General features: G+C 49.1%; 2 protein-coding genes and 1 long non-coding RNA gene across 6 annotated transcripts in view; 1 reads left to right on the forward strand and 2 right to left on the reverse strand.

Moving 5' to 3' along the window:
* Positions 1-21,222, forward strand: part of LOC122383748 (dedicator of cytokinesis protein 7-like) — a 649,924-nt gene that overhangs the window by 518,319 nt on the left and 110,383 nt on the right. For all 3 annotated transcript variants that reach the window (XR_006256886.1, XR_006256885.1, XM_043370493.1), the window contains exon 33: positions 4,541-4,712. Coding sequence is in view for 1 of the 3 variants with exons in the window: in XM_043370493.1 (XP_043226428.1) it covers positions 4,541-4,712 (172 nt within the window). In the remaining 2 variants the exon portion in view is untranslated. The remainder of the gene's footprint in view (positions 1-4,540; positions 4,713-21,222) is intronic.
* LOC122383776 (uncharacterized protein K02A2.6-like) lies at positions 9,581-12,769 on the reverse strand. 2 transcript variants are annotated; one of them, XR_006256890.1, is made up of 3 exons: positions 11,365-12,769; positions 10,530-10,730; positions 9,581-9,690 (listed from the first exon to the last, which is right to left on the reverse strand). XR_006256890.1 is itself a non-coding variant. In XM_043370539.1 (2 exons), exons 1-2 carry the CDS (start codon positions 12,748-12,750, stop codon positions 10,680-10,682), a joined length of 1,437 nt encoding a protein of 478 aa, XP_043226474.1. In that variant the 5' UTR covers positions 12,751-12,769; the 3' UTR covers positions 10,312-10,679. The 2 variants fall into 2 exon arrangements, 1 of the variants encoding a protein (XP_043226474.1); XM_043370539.1 differs by lacking the exon at positions 9,581-9,690 and having other exon boundaries at positions 10,312-10,730.
* Positions 16,284-19,492, reverse strand: LOC122383802. The gene is made up of 2 exons (XR_006256898.1): positions 19,252-19,492; positions 16,284-16,776 (listed from the first exon to the last, which is right to left on the reverse strand). It is a non-coding gene; the product is annotated as an uncharacterized LOC122383802 (long non-coding RNA).

Below are 21,222 nucleotides of genomic sequence, written 5' to 3' on the forward strand. Positions count from 1 at the left end.
TTGGTCCTGCCTGTGATCTATCCGAACACTTTTTCCCACAAGTGCTGGGGTTAAATGGCATAGATTTCAAATGGTTCCTGTGGTAGAACTGCCATGCTTGAATTTGACTAATTAGGAATGGAAAATTTTCATATAGTAACGGAAATCTATGGAATTTCAGTGAACTTGGTATTATCGGCAATGGGGTCTGGCAGTGGGGTGGGGAGGTAATAAGTAGGTAATAACCCTGCCTGGCGCCCCAAAAAGGGGGCACGATCCCCGAGGCCCTGCCGATCACCTTATAACTACAGGCATCACAGCTCCACACCTTTTGCAGATGGCCAGGACCCCCTGCGATGCATCCCAACAGCAATCTTTATTCAGAACCTGCCTTGATTAACCAACGATGCATTAAATGCGACGGATAGCTCTATAATGCATTGTTATCAACTATTGAACGGGCCTCGCCGATAGGGGGGTACTGTACCCCCCTAACTTTCGATAGCGGGGGACCTGTCCCCCCCGTCCCCCCGGTGGCGCCGCCCATGGCTAGTCTATATTATGAATTATAAGTTGTCCGTCCAATCTCCATCCGTGTGTCATGACTTATGTGTCTTATTGCGCCGGAACGGCGCCGCGTATCGGCGTGAAATTTGGCATGCCAAATCTGTGGGCGTGGGCGGCCTTTGTATTAAAATTTGGGCGTGATCGGACCAGGGGTGCGCCGTCAGCACGCGCTCGCGTGCGCCATAGGGTTAACACGGGAAACGGTCAAATCGAAGATCGGGCGAAAACCGGCCTGCGGCGCCCGCTTCCCGGCTGTATAAATCGGCAACGGAGGGTCGCAGCGAGAAGCGGTTTACACCACTCGATAGAGGAGAGATGGGCCTAGCGTATTGATATGGTTTCATAATATAGCACGCGCCACGTGCAAGACAGCACCCCCGGTTGTGAAAAAATGACCGATTTCGTGCATTGTGACGGGAAAAGCGATGCCGCTGGAAAACGGCTTGACGGAATGAAATCGGTGTTGTATCATTTTGCAGACAAATGCATGTGTTATCAGAGAATAGCAAACAAAAACTGATGATCCGTACCATTTCATTAATAATGAAAAATTAATTTGAAAATTTGATTCGCGCGGAGCGCGACGTCCTTTACAACATCAAAACGTATTGAAAACGCTGATCAATCGCTATAAAACCCACATATTCGGAAAGAGCATTCATTTCTGACCAATATCCACCCAAAATATTATCGAAAAGTCAATAAACTTTTGTGAAAATGACTCAAACATACGACCGTGTTTCGTTAACGTTACGGGTATTTTTCGACAAAATCCATCGATGGCTTATGGCCGGCAGGTCATACAACTTCTGACAATAGCTATCAAAGCATGGGCTGCAATGCACCGCCCGCCCAGCGGAAACCCAAATACTTGAAATAAGCGCCTACCAGTAAACAGCACATTATTGTACTAGGAATAACTCCGCTACTACTGGGCCGATTGCGCTGAAACTTGGACTGTGGGTGGAGGGGGCATTAATCTGGCGGTGCATGGTCGTTTGTGACAGGTAGGGTGGATCGATTGCACGTGCGCACGTGAGGGGTCCGCTTCCACATCTCAAGAACGGCTGGGCCGATTTCGCTCAAATTTTGTTTACTGTTGGGGGACAATTTAGAAAGGTGGCTGGCACAAGTCATATGGAGTCTCAGCGCGTGCGCACGTGCAGTGGGCCAGTTTGATATCTCAAGAACGGCTGGGCCGATCGCGCTCAAATTTGGTACGTTACTTTAATCGAGTATGAGAAGGGTAACTATGTGTAAGTTATTAGTAAGGTAGGGTATGGGTAGGTAAGGGTAGGGTAGCTTTGAGCTCGATAAAGGAAAACCACGAGAAAGGCGCTAACAACCCGCAACCAGCACCAGCATACCATGCCGTTCAAACAAATATCCAACTCCGACAAAATAATACAAATAAAAATCAGAAGTTCCCACACCCAAACTAATGCCCCCTCAAACGCATCTATCAAAACGCACAGTTATAGCGCAAAACATGCCATCTAGTCTATATTATGATTTATAAGTTGTCTGTACGATCTCCATCCATCCGTGTGTCATGTCTTATGTGTCTTATTGCGCCTGAAAGGCGCCGCGTATCGACGTGAAATTTGGCATGCTGAATCTCTGGGCGTGGGCGGCCTTTGTATTAAAATTTGGGCGTGATCGGACCAGGGGTGCGCCGTCGGCACGTGCAAAAGGGCGCTCTCATAGGGATAGCATGGTGTCGGCGAGAGCGGCGGTCGACCGAAAATCGGGCCGACACGGCTCGCTTTCCGGCTTGATATCTCGGCAATGGGTGGACGCAGCGAAAAGCGGTTGCCACCAATGGATAGAGGAGAGATGGGCCTAGCGTATTGATATGGTTTCATAGTGTAGCACGCGCCACGTGCAAGACAGCATCCCCGGTTGTGAAAAAATGACCGATTTCGTGCATTGTGACGGGAAAATCGATGCCGCTGGAAAACGGCTTGACGGAATGAAATCGGTGTGGTGCCATTTTGCAGGCAAATGTACGTGTAATCAGAGGATAGCAGATAAAAGGCGATGATCCGTACCATCTCCTTAATAACGAAACATTAATTGGAAAATTTATTTCGCGCGGAGCGCGATGTCCTTTACAACATCGAAACGTATTGAAAACGTTGATCAATCGCTATGAAACCTACATATTCGGAAAGAGCATTCTTTTCTGACCAATATCCACCCAAAATATTATCGAAAAGTCAATAAACTTGGGTGAAAATGACTCAAACATACGACCGTGTTTCGTTAACGTTACAGGTATTTTTCGACAAAATCCGATCGATGGCTTATGGCCGGCAGGCCATTCAAATTTTGTTAATAGCTTTCAAAGCATGGGCTGCAATGCACCGCCCGCAAAGGGGAATTCCAAACACTGAAAATAAGCGCCTACCAGTAAACAGCACATTATTGTACTAGGAATAACTCAGCTACTACTGGGCCGATTGCGCTGAAACTTGGACTGTGGGTGGAGGGGACAATAACCTGGCGATGCATCGTCATTTCTGACAGGTAGGGTGGATCGATTGCACGTGCGCACGTGAGGGGTCCGCTTCTACATCTCAAGAACGGCTGGGCCGATTTCGCTCAAATTTTGTTCACTGTTGGGGACAATTTAGAAAGGTGGCTGGCACAAGTCATCTGGAGTCTCAGCTAGCGCGTGCGCACGTGCAGTGGGCCAGTTTGATATCTCAAGAACGGCTGGGCCAATTGCGCTCAAACTTGGTACGTTACTTTAATCGAGTATGAGAAGGGTAACTATATGTTATTAGTAAGGTAGGGTATGGTTAGGTTAGGGTAGGGTAGGGTGGGTTTGAGTTCGATAAAGGCAAACCATGAGAAAGGCTCTAACAACCCGCAACCAGCACCAGCATACCATGCCGTACAAACAAATATCCAAGTCCGACAAAATAAGACAAATAAAAATCAAAAGTTCCCACACCCAAACTAATGCCCCCTCAAACGCATCTATCAAAACGCACAGTTATAGCGCAAAACATGCCATCTAGTCCTTTATTAAATCAATTTATTGAAAACAGCAGAAAGCCAGCTAAGCGGAAGTGCCTAACTACGAAAGTGGCGCGGCGCGGCGAATAAACAAAATATCATGCATCACATGATATTTTTATCAAATATCATGTGATCCCTTGGGGTCAGTTGAGATTATGTTTTGGTGAAGGTCAGGTAAAGGTCAGGTCAAATTTCAAAGTTAATATCTTTGCATAAAATGGGTATTGATTCGATGCAGCTCGTCAGGGGAGTTCAATGGTGGTCTTTGTTTTGCGCTACGTGGTCTAGAATTGCTAAAAATTGAGTTCAAACTCTTTTTTTCAAACTCAACTTTGGGCACATAAAAAGGGGTCACGGATGCCATTTTTTGGTTGATTGTCTCATGTTTACTTGTAACTCGGTTTTTGAGAGTGTTGAAAATAAAGTTTGTTCAAAAGCCGATCTTTTTTCCCTGACTTTATTGGAGAGGGTGCAAAATTGGGCCCTAGGTCACCGATATCAAAATACCGAGATATACGTTTTTTATTACATACTGCTGTGCTTAAGAACTTCTGAATGTTTCAAACCGATCCGTCAGTCGGTGTAGTATGACAGGCGTTGAAACTTTTCTGGAGGTGAGGTCACTTGATGTGATTTGTTGACCTGACCTTGAGAAAACTTGGTCTGAAATTATCACGTCATGTGCCGAAACGATGTATGATACGGTGTGCATAAGGTGTAGATGTGATAGCTGTGATGTAGCACACCTCAGGATAAGGTGTGATGAGGTGTGATGAGGTGATGAGGTGTAAGGTGTGATGAGAACGTTTTTGAGATATTTGCGAAAAATTGTATGCACCTTGACATCTTTGCCTCCTCCAGCATAGCGCAGATTAATGTTTTCATTGCGTGACCTAATGATATTGACTGCTGTTTTTTTCTGGGGGTTGTTTTCCACTCTGAGTTCTTTCTTTCTGTCCCCTATCAGGAAGCTGCAGGACAGTTTTAACAAGATGAGCTCAGTGGACGGCAAGAGGATGTTCTGGTCGCACTTCCGTGTCGGCTTCTACGGGCTCAAGTTTGGCGACCTGGACGGTCAGGAGTTTGTCTACAAAGAGCCGGCGCTCACCAAGCTGGCGGAAATCTCCAGCCGACTAGAGGTCAGAGACGACACGCTATCACACAAGCTTGCTGGCACTTCCTATCCCAAATAATGTGTATCAGTTGATGTATATGCACATTGCACACTTGCACCACACGTTTTTTTTTTCAAGCAATGTGGCGTGCTGTATACCAAACCTTTCGCCGCAGACTTATTAACCCGCGCACCGACGGGAGTCTGCGCCAACTTAGAACCGACGGGGGGGGGGGCGGGGGTGGTTGACGCCCCCCCCCCGAGATCTCGAAAACTAAGCGAGATAGAGACAAGCGGTAAACGGCACGGCGTACGAACGGACAAGGTTTACAATTTTTACTGAGGTCATTTTCAGCTCAGGTCAAAGATGACATCACAATTTACAGGGGTCGAAAAAGTCAAAATGGTGGCGCTAGATATGAGGAGAGTTTTTTTTTAATAACTTTCGAAATTACTTACCGGAGGGCTCAAAACAGTCGAAAATGTCTTAAAATGCCAAACATGAGTTTCGTTATGCCTGAGGCTAAAAAGCCTAGAGGGCTGAGGATATCAATCAGGTCATCTGGACTGACTAGTCCACGTTCGAGATTAAACACTCGTTCAAACCCAAAACGGCCCCATAAGGGCGAAGGAGGAGTGGAGGCCTCCGTTTCGTCCCGGTATGTTCCTATGCAATAGGCCAGGGTCGCGGTGTTGTGAGATTATAGGCGTTCTGGCATTGACCAAGTTGCAAGTGGCAACCCAGAAACAGCTTTTGGGCGCAGGCTGCTTCACCACGAAGTTGTAGAGGAAGTCTCTGCTTTCTGGCTTAACTCATACCGCAAGTATGAACTCCATTTTGGAGGAGAAAATGGCATCCGGGACTCGGGAGGTCGTTGTTGGCCCATCTTCAAGCAAGACGGGCATCGGCGCATAGGTCAAGAAAAGCTCATCAATGGTTCCAAGAGACTGTGACAAGCGCCTATCGCAAGATCACATGCCAGGCAACTCATAAGATCGAAATTTGATAAAAATATGTTGGGACTTGGGAATGCCGAAATTGGGGCTTATCGAAGCGAAGCGCTGTTCCAGCCTCCAGGAGCTCACGGCGCATGTCAGGCCAGTGAGGGCTAACTTCAAGTCGGCCACGCTGCAAAACATGGCGGCTGGCATGGCGCAGCGTGTATCCATGTGTTTGCCCATGAAATGAGGAGCACATTGAGTGTTCATAAATATACCAAAACGCAATCCTACTCCGTTTTACATGCGAATATAATGTGAGAACGAACTTATGGGACACCCTGTACATGGTGCATAGTTACTAGTATAGGGCGCCCAGTTTGATACACGTTTCGCCAGCCTCTTTTTTAGCCAACGCAAGATGTTGAGAATTGGTCATTTGGGTCATGACATGACCTGAAAAACAAGGTCATATCTCCTAAACCAAAAACCACAGAAACCTGAAATTTTCAGTGGACATCAAGAAAGGATAGAGAAGCAGCTATGCGAAAAATCAGGCTTCTAGCTCTAAAAATGTTGAGTGCAGAGCAGAAAGACTACCGGGGCGGGGGGGGTGTGGCAACCGCTTCCATGACAAAATATCGAAACGCAAAATATCGAAGCGCAAAATATCGAACGCAAATTATCGAAAGCAAAATATCGAAGTCGCAAATTATCGAAATTGCAAAATATCGAAATCGCAAAATATCGAATTGCAAAATATCGAAATCGCAAAATATCGAATCGCAAAATATCGAATTGCAAAATATCGAAATCGCAAAACATCGAACAGCATAATATCGAAAGCAAAATATCGAAACGCAAACTATCGAAACGCAAAATACCGAAACGCAAAATATCGAAAGACAAAATATCGAAAGCCAAAATATTGAAAGACAAAATATCGAAAGACAAAATATTGAAAGACAAAATATCGAAAGACAAAATATCGAAAAGGCAAAATATCGAACGCAGAATATCGAAAAGACAAAATATCGAACGCAAAATATCGAACAGACAAAATATCGAACGCAAAATATCGAAAAGGCAGAATATCGAACGCAGAATATCGAAAAGGCAAAATATCGAACGCAAAATATCGAACAGACAAAATATTGAACGCAAAATATCGAAAAGGCAAAATATCGAACGCAAAATATCGAAAAGGCAAACTATCGAACGCAAAATATCGAAAAGACAAAATAACGAACGCCAAGTGTCGAAAAGGTAAAATATCGACTTGAAATGGCCCTCTGCGGACTCCTTAGAGCTCTGTCGAACTCATCGGGCCCTCTGTTATCTGTAGGCCTCAAAGAGCAATCAGCGGGTCCATGACAGACTTGGAAAACTGATATTTTTGTAGATCTCAGCAGTGGCGGCGGAAGGTAATTTCGGATCGGGGTGCAAAGTTTTCTCAAGGGGCCCCTCTGGAAGTTTGGCCCCGCCCCGATATTTTTTAGAGTGATTATCATTGCTTTATGAAAAACGAAGATTTTGGAAAACTATCCCCAAACACACAAGTTCTGCAAAATATTTGAAATTACAGTGTACCTATCTCAAATAAAGCATAACGAAGCAAATGCAGCTAGTTTTTATCATCTAATCTTGTTTTAGTCTAGCCACACCCTCAGCATCTCAACCCACTTTTCTGGATCCGCAGTGGACCATTAAGGGCCCTACGAGACCGTTCTTAGAAGACCGTGTTTAAAAGCCCCTTGGAAACCGACCCCTTAGATGCTCCTCCAGAGACCTACATGACTCCCCAGACCGAATGAGCCCTCCGACCAGGGTCGGTCCCTCAGAAGTCTGACCTTGACCGCCGCACGGTCCGGGTCGCCTCCCGGCTACCCTCGCTCGGGTTGTTTGTCCGAATGTGCGGCTGAGGGACGGTGTGGCCGGGGCGCATGGCAGTAGTGAACGGTGGGCTCAGATGAAGTGCGGTGAAAAGTGAGCTCAGTCAGGTCCCCGAGTGAACCTTGCGATTTCAGCGGCAAGTTCGAAGTTGTCGGACTTGGAAGATGTCGCTCGTTACCGGTGACGAGCTGACGGACTCGATGTTCAGTGATGCGGAGACGGGTTCGGCAGAAGAGAGGACCCGTGCCCAAGGGAAGCGACACAGACAGCAGTCCATTTCGGATATGCTGCCTGCGACCGAGAAAAAGCAAAGGACACGTAAGTCTCCCAAGTCCAAATCCTCCCTGAGCCCTGAGATGATGCAATATATGAGGGACGTGATTGAAAAGACAATTGAATCAGCTTTGGAAAAGCAGTTTGCGACATTGACAAAGCACCTTGAAAAAAAGATCGAGTCACAAGAGAAAATTATCAACAAAATAGAGAGCGAAATGTTTGAACAGGCCAAAATCATTGAGAAACAAGAAGATGAACTGGCAGCTCTCCGAAGGAAAGTGGAAGGTTTAACGGAACAGGTGGATGACAACGAACGTAACGAGCGGGGAAAGAGTCTGGTCCTGTGGAGCCGCCGGTTCGGACCGAGGCGTGAAGGAGAGGACATCCAGGGTAAGGCTCTCGATATCCTCAGGTCCGGCTTTCCACACATTCCCCTGAAGGCGGAAGATCTGTCTGTCACCCACCGCTTGGCTAAGGATAACTCGGTCATTTGCTCTTTCTACAGCAAGGATTTGCGTAATAAGCTGTACGAAGGAAGGCTTAACCCGCGCCCGGCTGGGGGTCCTGGATTTCCACGCCCTGCTGGGGGGGGGTGTTTGAACACCCCCCCTTCTAACTCGGCTCCTGGGCCACGTAGCGATACGCGGAAGGCGGCGTTCGAAAGAGCGTCAAAAATAATGACGAAATCACTTCGGTCAATTTTTTGGTCAGGTCAAAGGTCAGGTCACCAGAGGTCATTGAAGGCAAAATTTCGCCGATTTCCGGGTCGAATGTCGAAAATTTCCAAGAAGCCAACGCATAACTCGGGAACCAATAGAGCTACAGCGCCGCGGAAAAGCGCATTCGATAGCCCTATTAACGCCCTTTCTGAGTAATTCTCTCAGATTTGACCTAACGTCAACGGTTTTGCCTGCAGGGGGCAAAAACTGCAAAAATAGACGATTTTTTCGGAAACAGTTTTTCTGCAATAACTTTTGACCCAAGCCTTGTACGAGCTTACTTTTACCGGCATCGTGTTCCTCTCGTCAAGACGCATCGAATGAACTATAACTTGACCTTGAAAGGTCAACTTGAAAATTTGACCTCAGGTCAAGGTCATGACCTGACCGGAAAGGGTCATTGTTATAGCGTGAACTAAGCTCGGCACCACAGCACCACACTCCTCCGATCACCGGTCAGAACTGTATTCCCATTCGATCAGCTGACCAGACTCAACCCACACCGCACAGCTGAGCGCCCCCGGCTATAGGTCAAGCGAGCGCAAGCCCGCTCTCAGGGACGACGGATAGGGCGGCCAGTGGCGCACCCAGGCACGCCAGCCAAGAGGCTGTGTGACAATCTACCACATTCCTCCCCCTAGTTCACAACTATTTTCTCGGTCTCAGGTTATAGCGCGGTACCTGCGGCGCTGACACAGGCTCGCGACACTCAACACTCTCGCCTCGCGACAATTGGACGTCACACTTCAATCGCGAGTTGAGCTCACCCCGTCCCTCCCACCCACGAGCCGGCCGCCCCACTGGGAAGGGAGACGAAGGCCTCTCCCGTTCCGGACATTCCGCTGGCGGTGGCGGAAGCGGCGTGGGAGTCGGCGGGGAAGGCGTCGGCGGTGAGGGCGTCGGCGGTGAGGGCGTCGGCGGTGAAGGCGTCGCCTGCGACGTTGGAGTTGTCGGCAGCGACGTCGGCGGCGTTTGAGGAGGCCGCGGCGCCGCCGTCCAGTCCGTCGGCTGTCGGACGGCCTGGTTCCCGGTGACCGCTCTCGGGACCACCTGGTCCAGATGGCGCTGGAGGACTCGTCCGTCGTCCAGCCGGACCGTGAGCTTGAGTCCCGAGATGTTGATGCAGTGTCCGGGCAGCCAGCGTGTTGTCCTGCCGACGCCGGCCAGTCCCGACACCTGTGAAACGAGGACAGACATTCCTGGTAGTATGGTGCGCCGCTGTGCCTGTCTGTCATACCGCTCCTTCATCTTCCACTGCGAGCTGACAACACGATCCTGCAGACTGGGAAGCATACAGTCGAGACGAGTTCTCATGCGCCGCCCGGTCATTAGCTCTGCTGGCGTCACTCCGGTAGTGCTGTGGGGAGATGAACGGTAGGTGAACAGCACCCTTGCCAGCTTGGTGTGCAGCGTTCCATTCCCCTGTTTCCTCAGACCCTGCTTCACCGTCTGCACTGCCCGCTCAGCCAGACCGTTGCTTTTTGGAGACAACGGCGCAGTGCGCAGGTGTGTGATACCATTCTGAGTACAGAATGACTGGAACGCTGGTGCCACGAAACACTGAGCATTGTCTGATACCAAGAACTTGGGAATTCCCCAGTATGCAAACGTTTTCCGCAGCTCCTCCATAGTAACCTCGGTTGTTGCCCTAGTTGTTACATGTACGTCAATCCACTTGGTATAAGCATCCACTACAATGAGCAGCATTTTCCCCTCCACTGGGCCACAGTAGTCAATGTGCACCCGCTCATATGGCCGGGACGGGAGGGACCACGGACTTAGTGGCGTGACGGGCGCTTGGTGGCGGTATTGTTGACAGGTCACACACGCCTTAACCATCTGGGTTATGTCAAAATCTAGGTTTGGCCACCACACGTACATTCTGGCAAACCCCTTGGTATGGCTCTCTCCCATATGACCGTCATGCAACATCTGTAGCACCCTCTCCCGCAACTTGACTGGAATGACGACTCGAGCTCCCCACAAGAGACATCCGTTCTGGATGCTGAGCTCACCTTGCTTCGTGCGATATGCACTTAACTCCGGTGACTCGCCGCTCCTGTCCTCAGGCCAGCCGTCTCGGGTGTACTGCAGCACTCTGCTGAGGGTGGCGTCACGTTCAGTCGCCAGTCGAACCACAGCGGCGGTCACTGGCGAAGCGTCCATCATCTCCACCAGGTGCAGAGTCTCGCCGGGCTCTGGCAAGTCTCCAGCAGCTGTCGGAAGAGGCAAACGGCTGAGACCATCGCAATGTCCCTGTCTCGATCCTGGTACATACTCTAGCTTGTACTGATAGCCCGACAACAACATTGCCCATCGAGTCACTCGCGGTGAAGCCATCATGGACAGCGGCTTGTTCTCCCCCAGCATGCCCAGGAGGGGCTTATGATCGGTCCGGATAACAAATTTCCGACCTGCCAACCAATGATGAAAGCGGCGGACCCCCAGAATCACCGCCAATCCTTCCCGGTCCGTCTGTGAATATCGTTTCTGCGTGTCGGTGAGCGATTTCGAGTAGAAGGCTACCGGCCTCTCTCCCAGGCGCTTGTCAACCACGCTCAAGACACACCCAACCCCGTAGGGAGAGGCATCACAAGACAGCACGATCGGTGCCGTCTCGTCAAAATGAGCCAGCACCTGCGTAGACTGCAGCAGGCTCTTCCCCGCCAGCCACGCGCTCTTCTGATCGGGTCCCCACTGCCAGGGTTCTCCCTTTTTGAGCAGGCGGTACAGTGGTGCCAGCACGGTGGACAGATTTCTCACAAACTTGGCATAATAATTGATCAACCCTAGCCAGGCCTGAAGCTCCTTCAAGTTTTTCGGAGCGGGTGCGTTTTTGATAGCACTGACCTTGTCGTCGGTCGGACTCACGCCGTCCGCGCTGATGCGGTGTCCCAGGTAGGTGATAGATGACACTCCAAACTTGCACTTCTTCTTTTGCAGGCGCAGGTTGGCCGCCACCAGCCGCTGTAGCACCACCTCCAGCGAGTTCTGGTGGTCCTGTGGGGTTTTTCCAGCGATCATGACATCATCCAGGAACACTCCCACCCCTGGTATTCCAGCCAAGAGAGTTTCCATATAACGTTGAAAGATGGCCGGAGCACTCGCGTACCCGTATCCCAGTCTGGTTGGCACCAACAAGCCCTTGTGTGTGTTTATGGCCAAATATTTGCGACTCTTCTCCTCTAATGGCAGATGGTTGTACGCATTTTTCAAATCTATCTGACTGTACACTGTCGCACCTTGCAGTTTACTGAACATCTCGTCTACTTTTGGCAGAGGATACTTTTCTAACGGCGTGACCTTGTTTACTGTGAGACGATAGTCTGCTGCGATTCTGATCTCACCTGAGGCCTTCTGGCAGGTCACGATGGGCGTCGCCCAGTCGTTCCACTTGACCGGCACCAACAAACCTTCCTTGATCTGCCGCTCCAACTCGGCGTCCACCTTCTCCCGGTAGGCGAGTGGCACCGTCCGAGGCTTGTAGAAGATGGGCTTCACGGCTGGATCCACTGGAATGTTGAGCTCTACATCCCTCGCACAGCCCAGATCGTCCTTGAATAGCTCGGAGTATTTTTCGAGCAGTGTTCCCATGGCTGGACTCAGAGTCATCGCAAAAATATTGTGCCAGTCCAACTTGATCTCTCCCAACCAGTTACGGCCTAGTAACATCGGACCGTTACTCTCCACCACAGTCAATGGCAATCGATGACTGACACCCTGATACAGCACGTTCACCCACGCCTCACCTCGGACTGAGAGCTTCTCACCGGAGAACGTGCGAAGCAGACGGCTGCTCGGCTGCAGCAACCTGTCTCCGTCCGGCCAGAGCTCCTTGAAGCGGCGGTACGTGCAGACGGAGACGGCGGCGCCGGTGTCCAGCTCCATCTGCACCGACTGACCGTTGATGCTGACGTCGACCTTGATTGGAGGCTTCACCAGACTCGGCCGCTCCTCTGCACATGTGAACAGATCGCTAACCAGAGCGTCAACCTCACCAGTCTCTACTTCCATCTCCAGTCCACCCTCGGCACCCTCCTGTGACTCAGACTCGGGTAACATCCCCACACTGTTCACCGTGCCAGCTCGGTGGGCTGCACTGGTGTGTCCATAACGAAAACATTGAAAGCATTTCTTTCGGCGAAAATAACAGTCCTCTTCTGCATGCCGGTTACTCAAACACCTCCAGCACTTATCTTTCCCGCCCTCCAAGGCCTTACTTGTGTGATGTGTCATGCCAGCCTGCTGAGCTGGGCCCCTTGGAGCTCGCTGTTGTGTCGCTGGCCCCGCTGCGGTCGGCCGGCTCCGCTGCTGTGACCGAATCTGCTGCACCTCTTGTCGAGGCGGATCGGCCGCCTCCGCTCCCGACAGCTCCTGCAGATTCCGACCGGCTGTCTCCATGGCTACCGCCATCTCTGTCGCTTTCTTCAGAGACAACTCGGGTTCTGACAACAGCCTGGACTGGATCAGGTCAGACTTCACACCACATACGAGTCGGTCGCGAATCATCTCTTCTAGAAATGTACCGAACTGACAATCGCCAGCGAACTGTCTGAGACGAGCGATATACGTTTGTATCGATTCTCCTGGTAGACGGTAGCATGAAAAAAATCGAAACCGTGCGACCGTTACCGACGGCTTGGGGTGATAATGGGTCGTTAGTTTCTCCACAATCAGCTGATACGTTGCACTCGCCGGTTTAACAGGGGATAGTAGCGATCGTACGATACCGTATGCCTTGGATCCGATGTTGCAGAGCAGAGTCGAACGTTTCTTGGCCTCATCTGTGATGTCATTTGCCACAAAATACTCTTCCATACGTTCGACATATTCTTCCCAGTTCTCTTCCTCCACATTAAATGGCTCTACTCTGCCCACCGGCATTTCAATTTCTTCTGTTCAAATACCTCGTCGCCAATGTTATAGCGTGAACTAAGCTCGGCACCACAGCACCACACTCCTCCGATCACCGGTCAGAACTGTATTCCCATTCGATCAGCTGACCAGACTCAACCCACACCGCACAGCTGAGCGCCCCCGGCTATAGGTCAAGCGAGCGCAAGCCCGCTCTCAGGGACGACGGATAGGGCGGCCAGTGGCGCACCCAGGCACGCCAGCCAAGAGGCTGTGTGACAATCTACCACATTCATGTTGCATATCAGTCGATCCGTATCGTCGAGCTGAACAAATCTAAGGCGTTTTCATCGCTCTAGCATGCCTCTATCAAAAGTTATTTGAGAAAAACTGTTAGATACCATTCGTGACCTAAGATGACCTCAGGGCATAAACAGGGGTCACGGACACCATTTTCATGTTCAGTGTGTCTAAACCACTTGTAATTCGGTGTTTGGGAGTGTTTATAATGTCTTTCGTCCAAAAGAGGCGCATTTCAATTTTCTCCCATTGACTTATAATGGGGAGGTCGCAAAATTGACCTGACCTTAGGTCATCGATATCAAAATTCTGAGATATACATTTTGTACATGCTATTGCTCTTAGCAATCGCTGAAAGTTTCAAAGCGATCGGTCACTCGGTGTAGCTATGACAGACATTGAAACTTTTTATGAGGTGAGGTCACTTCAAGTGACCTGGTGACCTGACCTTGAATGACCTTGGTCTGAAATTTTCACAACATGTGTAGAATTGATGTATGATAAGGTGTACCAAAAACGGCGGCGCTCCGCGCCGCCGTTTTTGAGATATTCGCGAAAAACCACAAGGGGGGGTGTTCAAACACCCCCCCCCAGCAGGGCGCGGGTTAAACTTAGCTCCTCTTCTACCCCTGCTGAACACCGGTTGTTTTTCAACGAGTCGCTCACCCGCGCCAAAAGGGAGCTGTTCAGCGAGCTGTTGGCCATGAAGAAGGAAAAGCGGCTGTGGACTGTCTTCACTAGAAACGGTCTGCCTTTCTACAAGCTGCAGCAGCTGTCCAGTCCTGTTCGGGTCACGTCGCCTGAGCAGATCGCGGAGCTGCGGAGGAAGCTGGACCCGGTGGCGGGTCAGGCGTGCTCCTCCTGGCCCGGCGCTGTCCGGCCCGCCTGCCGTGGCCGGCGCTGACCGGCGCGCGGCGGCCGGTGGCGTGCCGGTCGCCGCCGCGGCCGCCGGTTCTGTGGCGGCTGCCGGCGCGGCCGCGGTTGGTGGTTCGTTAACTTCGGCGGGTGTATTGGTGACGGACGAGCGTCATGATGCGCTGGTGGATCCTGTCGGCGCCGTCGGCTCCGTGGAGACGGCTGCGGTTCGTCGTTCGCCGGCCCGCTGAGCGCGGTGCGCTGATGTCCTCTGGTTCCGAGGCGTCAGGGTGCGCGCCGGCTTCCCGGCGGGCTGCGCGTGTCGCCGCGGCGGAAAGCCTACGGATGGTGAGATTGGCCGTGTCGTGGCAGATCCTTTATTTGATTTTGCTTTACTTGGCGGGAGGGAGGGGGATGTTTTCTTTGTCGGCTCTTGTCGGTGTAGGTATGATTTGCCGATCAGAACTCACGGTGGGTGAGTAAGTGTCTCATTGATTCATTCAAACGGCTGATTCATTGTTTGAGACAAATGTGGTCTTTAACATTATGGTGCCGTGTGCCCATGGCTATGTCTACACTGAAAATAAATTCACACCCGCTCCTGGTGTTTACACCTTTTTAGGAAAAGTTTACACCCCACCGTTTTTGAGCACCTGCACCGGTGTAGTTTCAACACCAAGCTTTGGTGTAAGCATACACTGAATCCTGGTGTAACACCAGGCACATACACTGGCGTATGGCGTTAAATCACTGTAAGTACACCAGTTTGTGGTGCTACACGACGTCTTTACACCATAAAAAAGTGCTACACCATTAATTTGCACCTTCTTTACGGGTACAAAACAAATACCCTTACACCAATGTGTGGTGTTAGTAGCCAATTGGGTACACCCTCTTCCGGTGTTGTGAAGGAGATACACCGGTGTTTGGTGTAGCTGCAGCTCGATGAATTAATATATATATATATATATATATATATATATATATATATATATATATATATATATATATATATATATATATATATATATATATATATATATATATATATATATATATATATATATATATGTTACGGGCAAAGTGCGAAGTTGGGCAATTCGCGAATTGCCTAGGCCATTCGCGAACTGCCGGCAATTCGCGAATGGCCTAGGCAAAGTCCGGTTTTTCACTTGGCCTAGGCAATTCGCGAATGGACTGACTTTGTGCTCACAGGCAAAGTGCGTAATTGGGCATTTCGCGAATTGCCCAGGCAAAGTGAGTAACTATATCACAAAAGTTTTCTACCGTGCTAAAATGAGTATATTCATTAACATTAGGACATTTGCTTATGGCTAAGTCTATCTGAGGCGGCCAGAAACTTGCTGTTCTGTAATTTTAGGGAATTTTCAAATAAATCTGATAGTACTAAGGTTCTCCTTCCGAACTCGTTGCCATTTATAGTGGGAGGGGGCTGGTGTGTAGTACTTACCATCGTCCCTCTTGTATCCTAATTTAAATAGGTGTGCAGACGTGCGAAAATGATTGTCCTTTGTGGGGCGCGCGGGGTGGCAAATAAATGCGATCGAAGATACATTTTTATGACTCATTTGAATTTTATTGGATCAAAAGTTTAATCATATGAGGTATCTGTATAACGCGAAAGTGTTTAGGTTAAGAGAGGTTGTGTACGCAGTTATCAAGTTCCGTAGCACGTGGTCTTTAAACTATTCGATAATTTCCGTCAAAAACAAAACCATGCCAAATCACAAACAACAGTCTGACTTTCTTACTATTTATTATTGCAGTGAGCGCCTTTATGGCAGCGACTGATACAAGTAACGCCCGCCTTGATGCACTTGCATCGGCCTTTACATACACCCCTCCTGCACTTGCAGGAAAACATCCCCTGACCCTTCCCCCCTGAGACCAGGCGAGCACATTCTCTAAGTGTGATCGAGATGTCGGGGACGTCGGAGGAGGAGATGAAGTGCCCGGCACACGGTTGTACTGCTTCTGGGCCGTAGACGCCGGACAGCTTCCCCTTCGTCGTGCCAATTATATACTGTGACTCGCCGACACACTGCGAACACTGCGAACGTTTCGCGGTGCCCGACGGTTTTGCGCCTTTGCTGATTCCCTGCAGTTCTTCCTTTATAATCTCGTACTTTTCATCGGTAATCAAAGCAGAGTTTGAAGATATTTTGGTTTCGTGAACCAGTTTATAGAACTGTTCTTTTTGAGACATCTTTGCAGAAACGACGAACGGTCTACCTGCGAAAGATAGAGATGTATGCAAGATTACAATAACAAATTGACTTTATGAATTTAAAAAATATTGATAAATATTATATAATATACAAAGAATGATAATTACGAGCGAGCGCGAAGTGCGAGCGAGTCCTTTGTGGTTTAGTGGAAAAATGTAAGTATTAGCAGCCCGACCCGGCCAAACGACGCTAATTGACAGCTTATAACTTTGCAACCACATGTCTGATTGACAAGTGGCTTTCATTGATGGGGAGCTACATCCCTTTGCCACGAATGGAGCATACCCCGAACCATGTGGGTACCAAATTTAGCACGTGGCACGTGCAGAGTGAGGGGTGTCGAAAAAAATACAATGCTACAGCCTTGGAACGTCTGCGCCGATAGTGTTGAAATTTGGCATGCTACTAGGTACTCATAGGCCTAACCCTCCACAAGAGTGAGAAGGGAGATTGTGCCGCGCGCGCGCACGTGCGCACTCCACCTTCGATTTTCAATAACTGCAGCGTCTGTCATGGGCGTAGAAACGGCTAGAACATTGTGGGCGCATAGGTGCAGATTGCAGGAGTCTAGCCATAGCTGGTTGAGCGGGGGGGGGGGGTAGGAAGCGGCAATTGGATGTGATATACCGACTTTACCATTTTTAACCCGCACCCTATTTTCCCCTGAATATCAATAAGAAACAAACAAACAAACGAAAACGGTGAGCTTCACGCCGCTTTTTTTTACAAAAAAAGCGGCAAAAATCGGTGACCAGATGACCTAAGGACAGGTCAATTTTGCATCCTCTCTTGTAGGTCAATGGAAGAAAATTAAAAGGTGTCTCTTTTGAACGAACGTCATTCTCAATAATTTCAAACACCAAATTATACCTAAGTTAGCACGACACACAACAGAACCGAAAAATGGCACGTGTGACACCTCTTTTAGCAGCTGAGGTCATCTTTGGTGGGGAATTGTATCTAACTTTTTCGTAAATAACTTTTGGGAGAGGCATGATAGAGTAAAGTTTAAAACACCTTAGTTTTGTTCGGCTAGACGATATACAGATCGGCTGATATGCAACACGATCTTTAACCCGCGCCCCGCTGGGGGTCCTGGATTTCCACGCCCTGCTGGGGGAGTGTTTGAACACCCCCCCCCCCTTCTAACTCGGCTCCTGGGCCACGTAGCGATACCGGAAAGGCGGCGTTCGAAGAGCGTCAAAAATAAGGAAGAAATCACTTCGGTCACTTTTTTGTTCAGGTCAGAGGTCAGGTCACCAGAGGTCATTAACACGTCCCCTGGAGAGGGTCTGAGAATTACGCGCCCTCGAGGGGGGGCATATTCTGCCCCCCTGCTATCTCGGCTCCCAGAAATGCTAGAAACACGAAACTTGGGGGGTGGGTAGGCCCGCATAAGAACTCTTTGTGGTGCAAATTTGGTGATCCTAGGTCAACATCTTCAAGGTCAAATGACGTCATCAATGCAAAATTTTCGCACTTTTTGGTCAAACGTGCAGCGCTTTGCTTTAGCCGGTCTCGCGCCCAAACTAAGACAGATAGCTTTGATCTGCAAAAAAGGTAAGATGCGCAATGAATTGGGCTATCTGAAGTAAGTCGTCAGATTTGACCTCAGGTCAACCGTTTAGGCGCTAGAGGTCAAAGTTCACATCAACGGAAGCGTCTTGTCACGAGTTTTCGTTTGCCGCCTCGCCCTTGTCGCTGCGGCTATTGGTTCTCGAGTTGTCGACTGGGGACGTTTACCCCCCCCCCCCCCCCAGCAAGTGGCGGGTGACGAAATATCCCAGCTGCTGCCGAGTGTGGAAATCCTGGACCTCCAACGGGGCGTTGGTTAAAATAACGGGCTAAAACCATCTGGAGTGGGTCATCATAAGGTATGTGTTATATCACATGTGCTATGGCTTCTTCCACCTGAGCGGATATATGTGTAAGCTTTGAAGACCATCTTGCAGAGGGCAAAATATCCTATGTAGTTTCGTGGTACTCATGGGATTATTGGGAGTTAGTGTTGACGCGAAAAGGGGCTTTTGTTCCAGATTATTGTGGGTGCAGAATACATTGCCTGCACCCACTGCCAAATTATTGTGGGTGCAGCTGCACCCACTGCACCCATGGTTCCTACGCTTTTGGCGTCTGTAACTCGGTAACGGCTTGACCGATCGGGCTCAAATTTGGTATGTGGTTAGAAACCCACCGTCTCAGTGACTTCCAATTGTCACGAAAGAGGTGCCTCACCACTAATGCGCACGTGGGGAATATAAATTTTGCCATATGGTTTGCATGTTAAATTCACCTCGCTCGTTCCTCGCCATCCATGACGTCTTACTGGTATAAGTATGAACACAATTACAATATAAAGGAGTAACTTCATTTAAAAATAACCTACAATATAAATGAGTAATATGAGTAACCCCTACAGGCAGAGGGTTAAACAACCCTGCACGAACACATCCACACAGACAGTCGTTGGACCACTTACCTGACCTCTGCACACAGCGACCAGCGACCCTCCTGCGATCCAGCACAAAACAGAGTGAGCGGCCAGCCGACAAATCCGACCGAGGTCGGGTCAGGTGGTGCCACTTGTAGAGATGCAACTTTTTCTCCAAAGCTATTACCGGCACCAAAACCGGCACCGTAGACGTGAAGAAATGTTCATTTCAGCAGCGCTATTACGAATTTTCGTTTCAAAAATGTTCTATCACCACCAGGCAATTCGCGAATTGCCTAGGCCATTCGCGAATTGCCGGCAATGTGCAAAATGCCTAGGCCATTCGCGAATTGCCGGCAGTTCGCGAATGGCCTAGGCAATTCGCGAATTGCCCAACTTCGCACTTTGCCCGTAACATATATATATATATATATATATATATATATATATATATATATATATATATATATATATATATATATATATATATATATATATATATATATACGTGTGCATGGGTCTGTGTGAACATATGTGACAAGTCCATAGGTATGGGTATACTGTGGCTTGCCTAGACCCCATACAAAGCAAAGCATTCCTTAAATAAAGACAATTTATTTTGTAACGTCCGAGACGAGCAATAAACAAATGTTATTAACAAAAATTGCGGCAACTGTGAGTGGCGCTTTCTCAAGTGCAAGGGTGGTCACCGGACTCTGCTGACAACATACCAGACCAGACATTTATCTCACACTTATTTATCACACTTATTTATCACACTTATTTATCACACTTATTTATCACTTATTTATCTCACACAGGGCTGCGGAGTCGATGGATTTTCGGCGACTCCGACTCCAACTCCGACTCCGGCTTTCAAAAACCAGCTCCGACTCCGACTCCGACTCCGGGCAGAATTGTCGACTCCGACTGACTCCCAACTCCCGACTCCGACTCCGCAGACCTAGCAGGGCTGCGGAGTCGACAGATTTTCGGTGACTCCGACTCCGACTCCGGATCGGGTTTCTAAAAGCGACTCAGACTCCGACTCCGACTCCGGTCACAACTGTCGACTCCGACCGACTCCGACTCCGACTCCGACTCCGACTCCGACTCCGCAGCCCTGATTCTCACACCACCTCCAGTCCCCACACAGCCCCGCATCACTCGACTCAAACTGAAGCGCGAATCAACACGCCGCCGTTCATTTGAATTTACGCATGTGCACGCGCAGCCGCTCGCGCTGGCCGGCGGCCGGCTGACCTTGAATCCAAGGCCATATCCGATCCATGGTAACGGTGCTAGTAACACCGTTTAGAGATCAATGAACTGGGAGCTACACCATTGTGTGGCGTATGCGATATAACGTCTCTGTCACGGGGTGTTGACACCAAATGGTGGTGTTATTTATCCGTAGCGTCGGTTGGTCTTAGGTGGCATTGGTGTTAATTGTCGGTGTTGATTTTGAACACCGAGTAATTGCACCATTCTTCGGCGTCACACCCCACAGTTACACAGTTGAGTTGTGTTACACCCTACCAAAACGCCTCTCATTGGTGCTTTTTTTCGTGTCACCGGCACGCGAGTGTTAATTTATTTTCAGTGTAGGTCATGTGTGTACGTGTTTTCTTGTGTGAATGTGTTGTTTTGTTTGAGTTTCATACAGTGTATGTGTGGTTGTGTTTAGTGTGCCAGTATGACAGGAAGTTCAATATTTGTTTACTTGACGCTCCATCGTTAAATAGCAGTAAACCGTGCTGTATCATTATCATGTTGAGTCGACATCGACGGAAACGTGTTTTCCGTTCTACTCTGCCTCTTGAGTTACCCACACATTTGCTCTAAGTGTCTACATTCGGAATAATATGTTGGAACGTAAGGGGATTACGAGAGAGAAAGAAAAGACGTTCAGTTTTCAGACATATTCATGTTAGGTACCCAGATTATTTTGCTGTGCTTCAGGAAACACATTCTACCCCTGATTGCGAGCAAACTTGGAGAAGTGAATGGGGCAGCGAG

The sequence above is a fragment of the Amphibalanus amphitrite genome, unplaced genomic scaffold (genome assembly GCF_019059575.1).
Source record: "Amphibalanus amphitrite isolate SeventyFive unplaced genomic scaffold, NRLGWU_Aamphi_draft 000013F_arrow, whole genome shotgun sequence".
Lineage (NCBI taxonomy): Eukaryota > Metazoa > Arthropoda > Thecostraca > Balanomorpha > Balanidae > Amphibalanus > Amphibalanus amphitrite.

Coding starts and splice junctions, on each gene's coding strand:
- LOC122383776 (XM_043370539.1), bottom strand. CDS start 12,750: ATGACACATCACACAAGTAAGGCCTTGGAGGGCGGGAAAGATAAGTGC. Junction 10,731..11,364: donor TGAGTCCGACCGACGACAAG/GTCAGTGCTATC, acceptor CTCTTCCGACAG/CTGCTGGAGACTTGCCAGAG.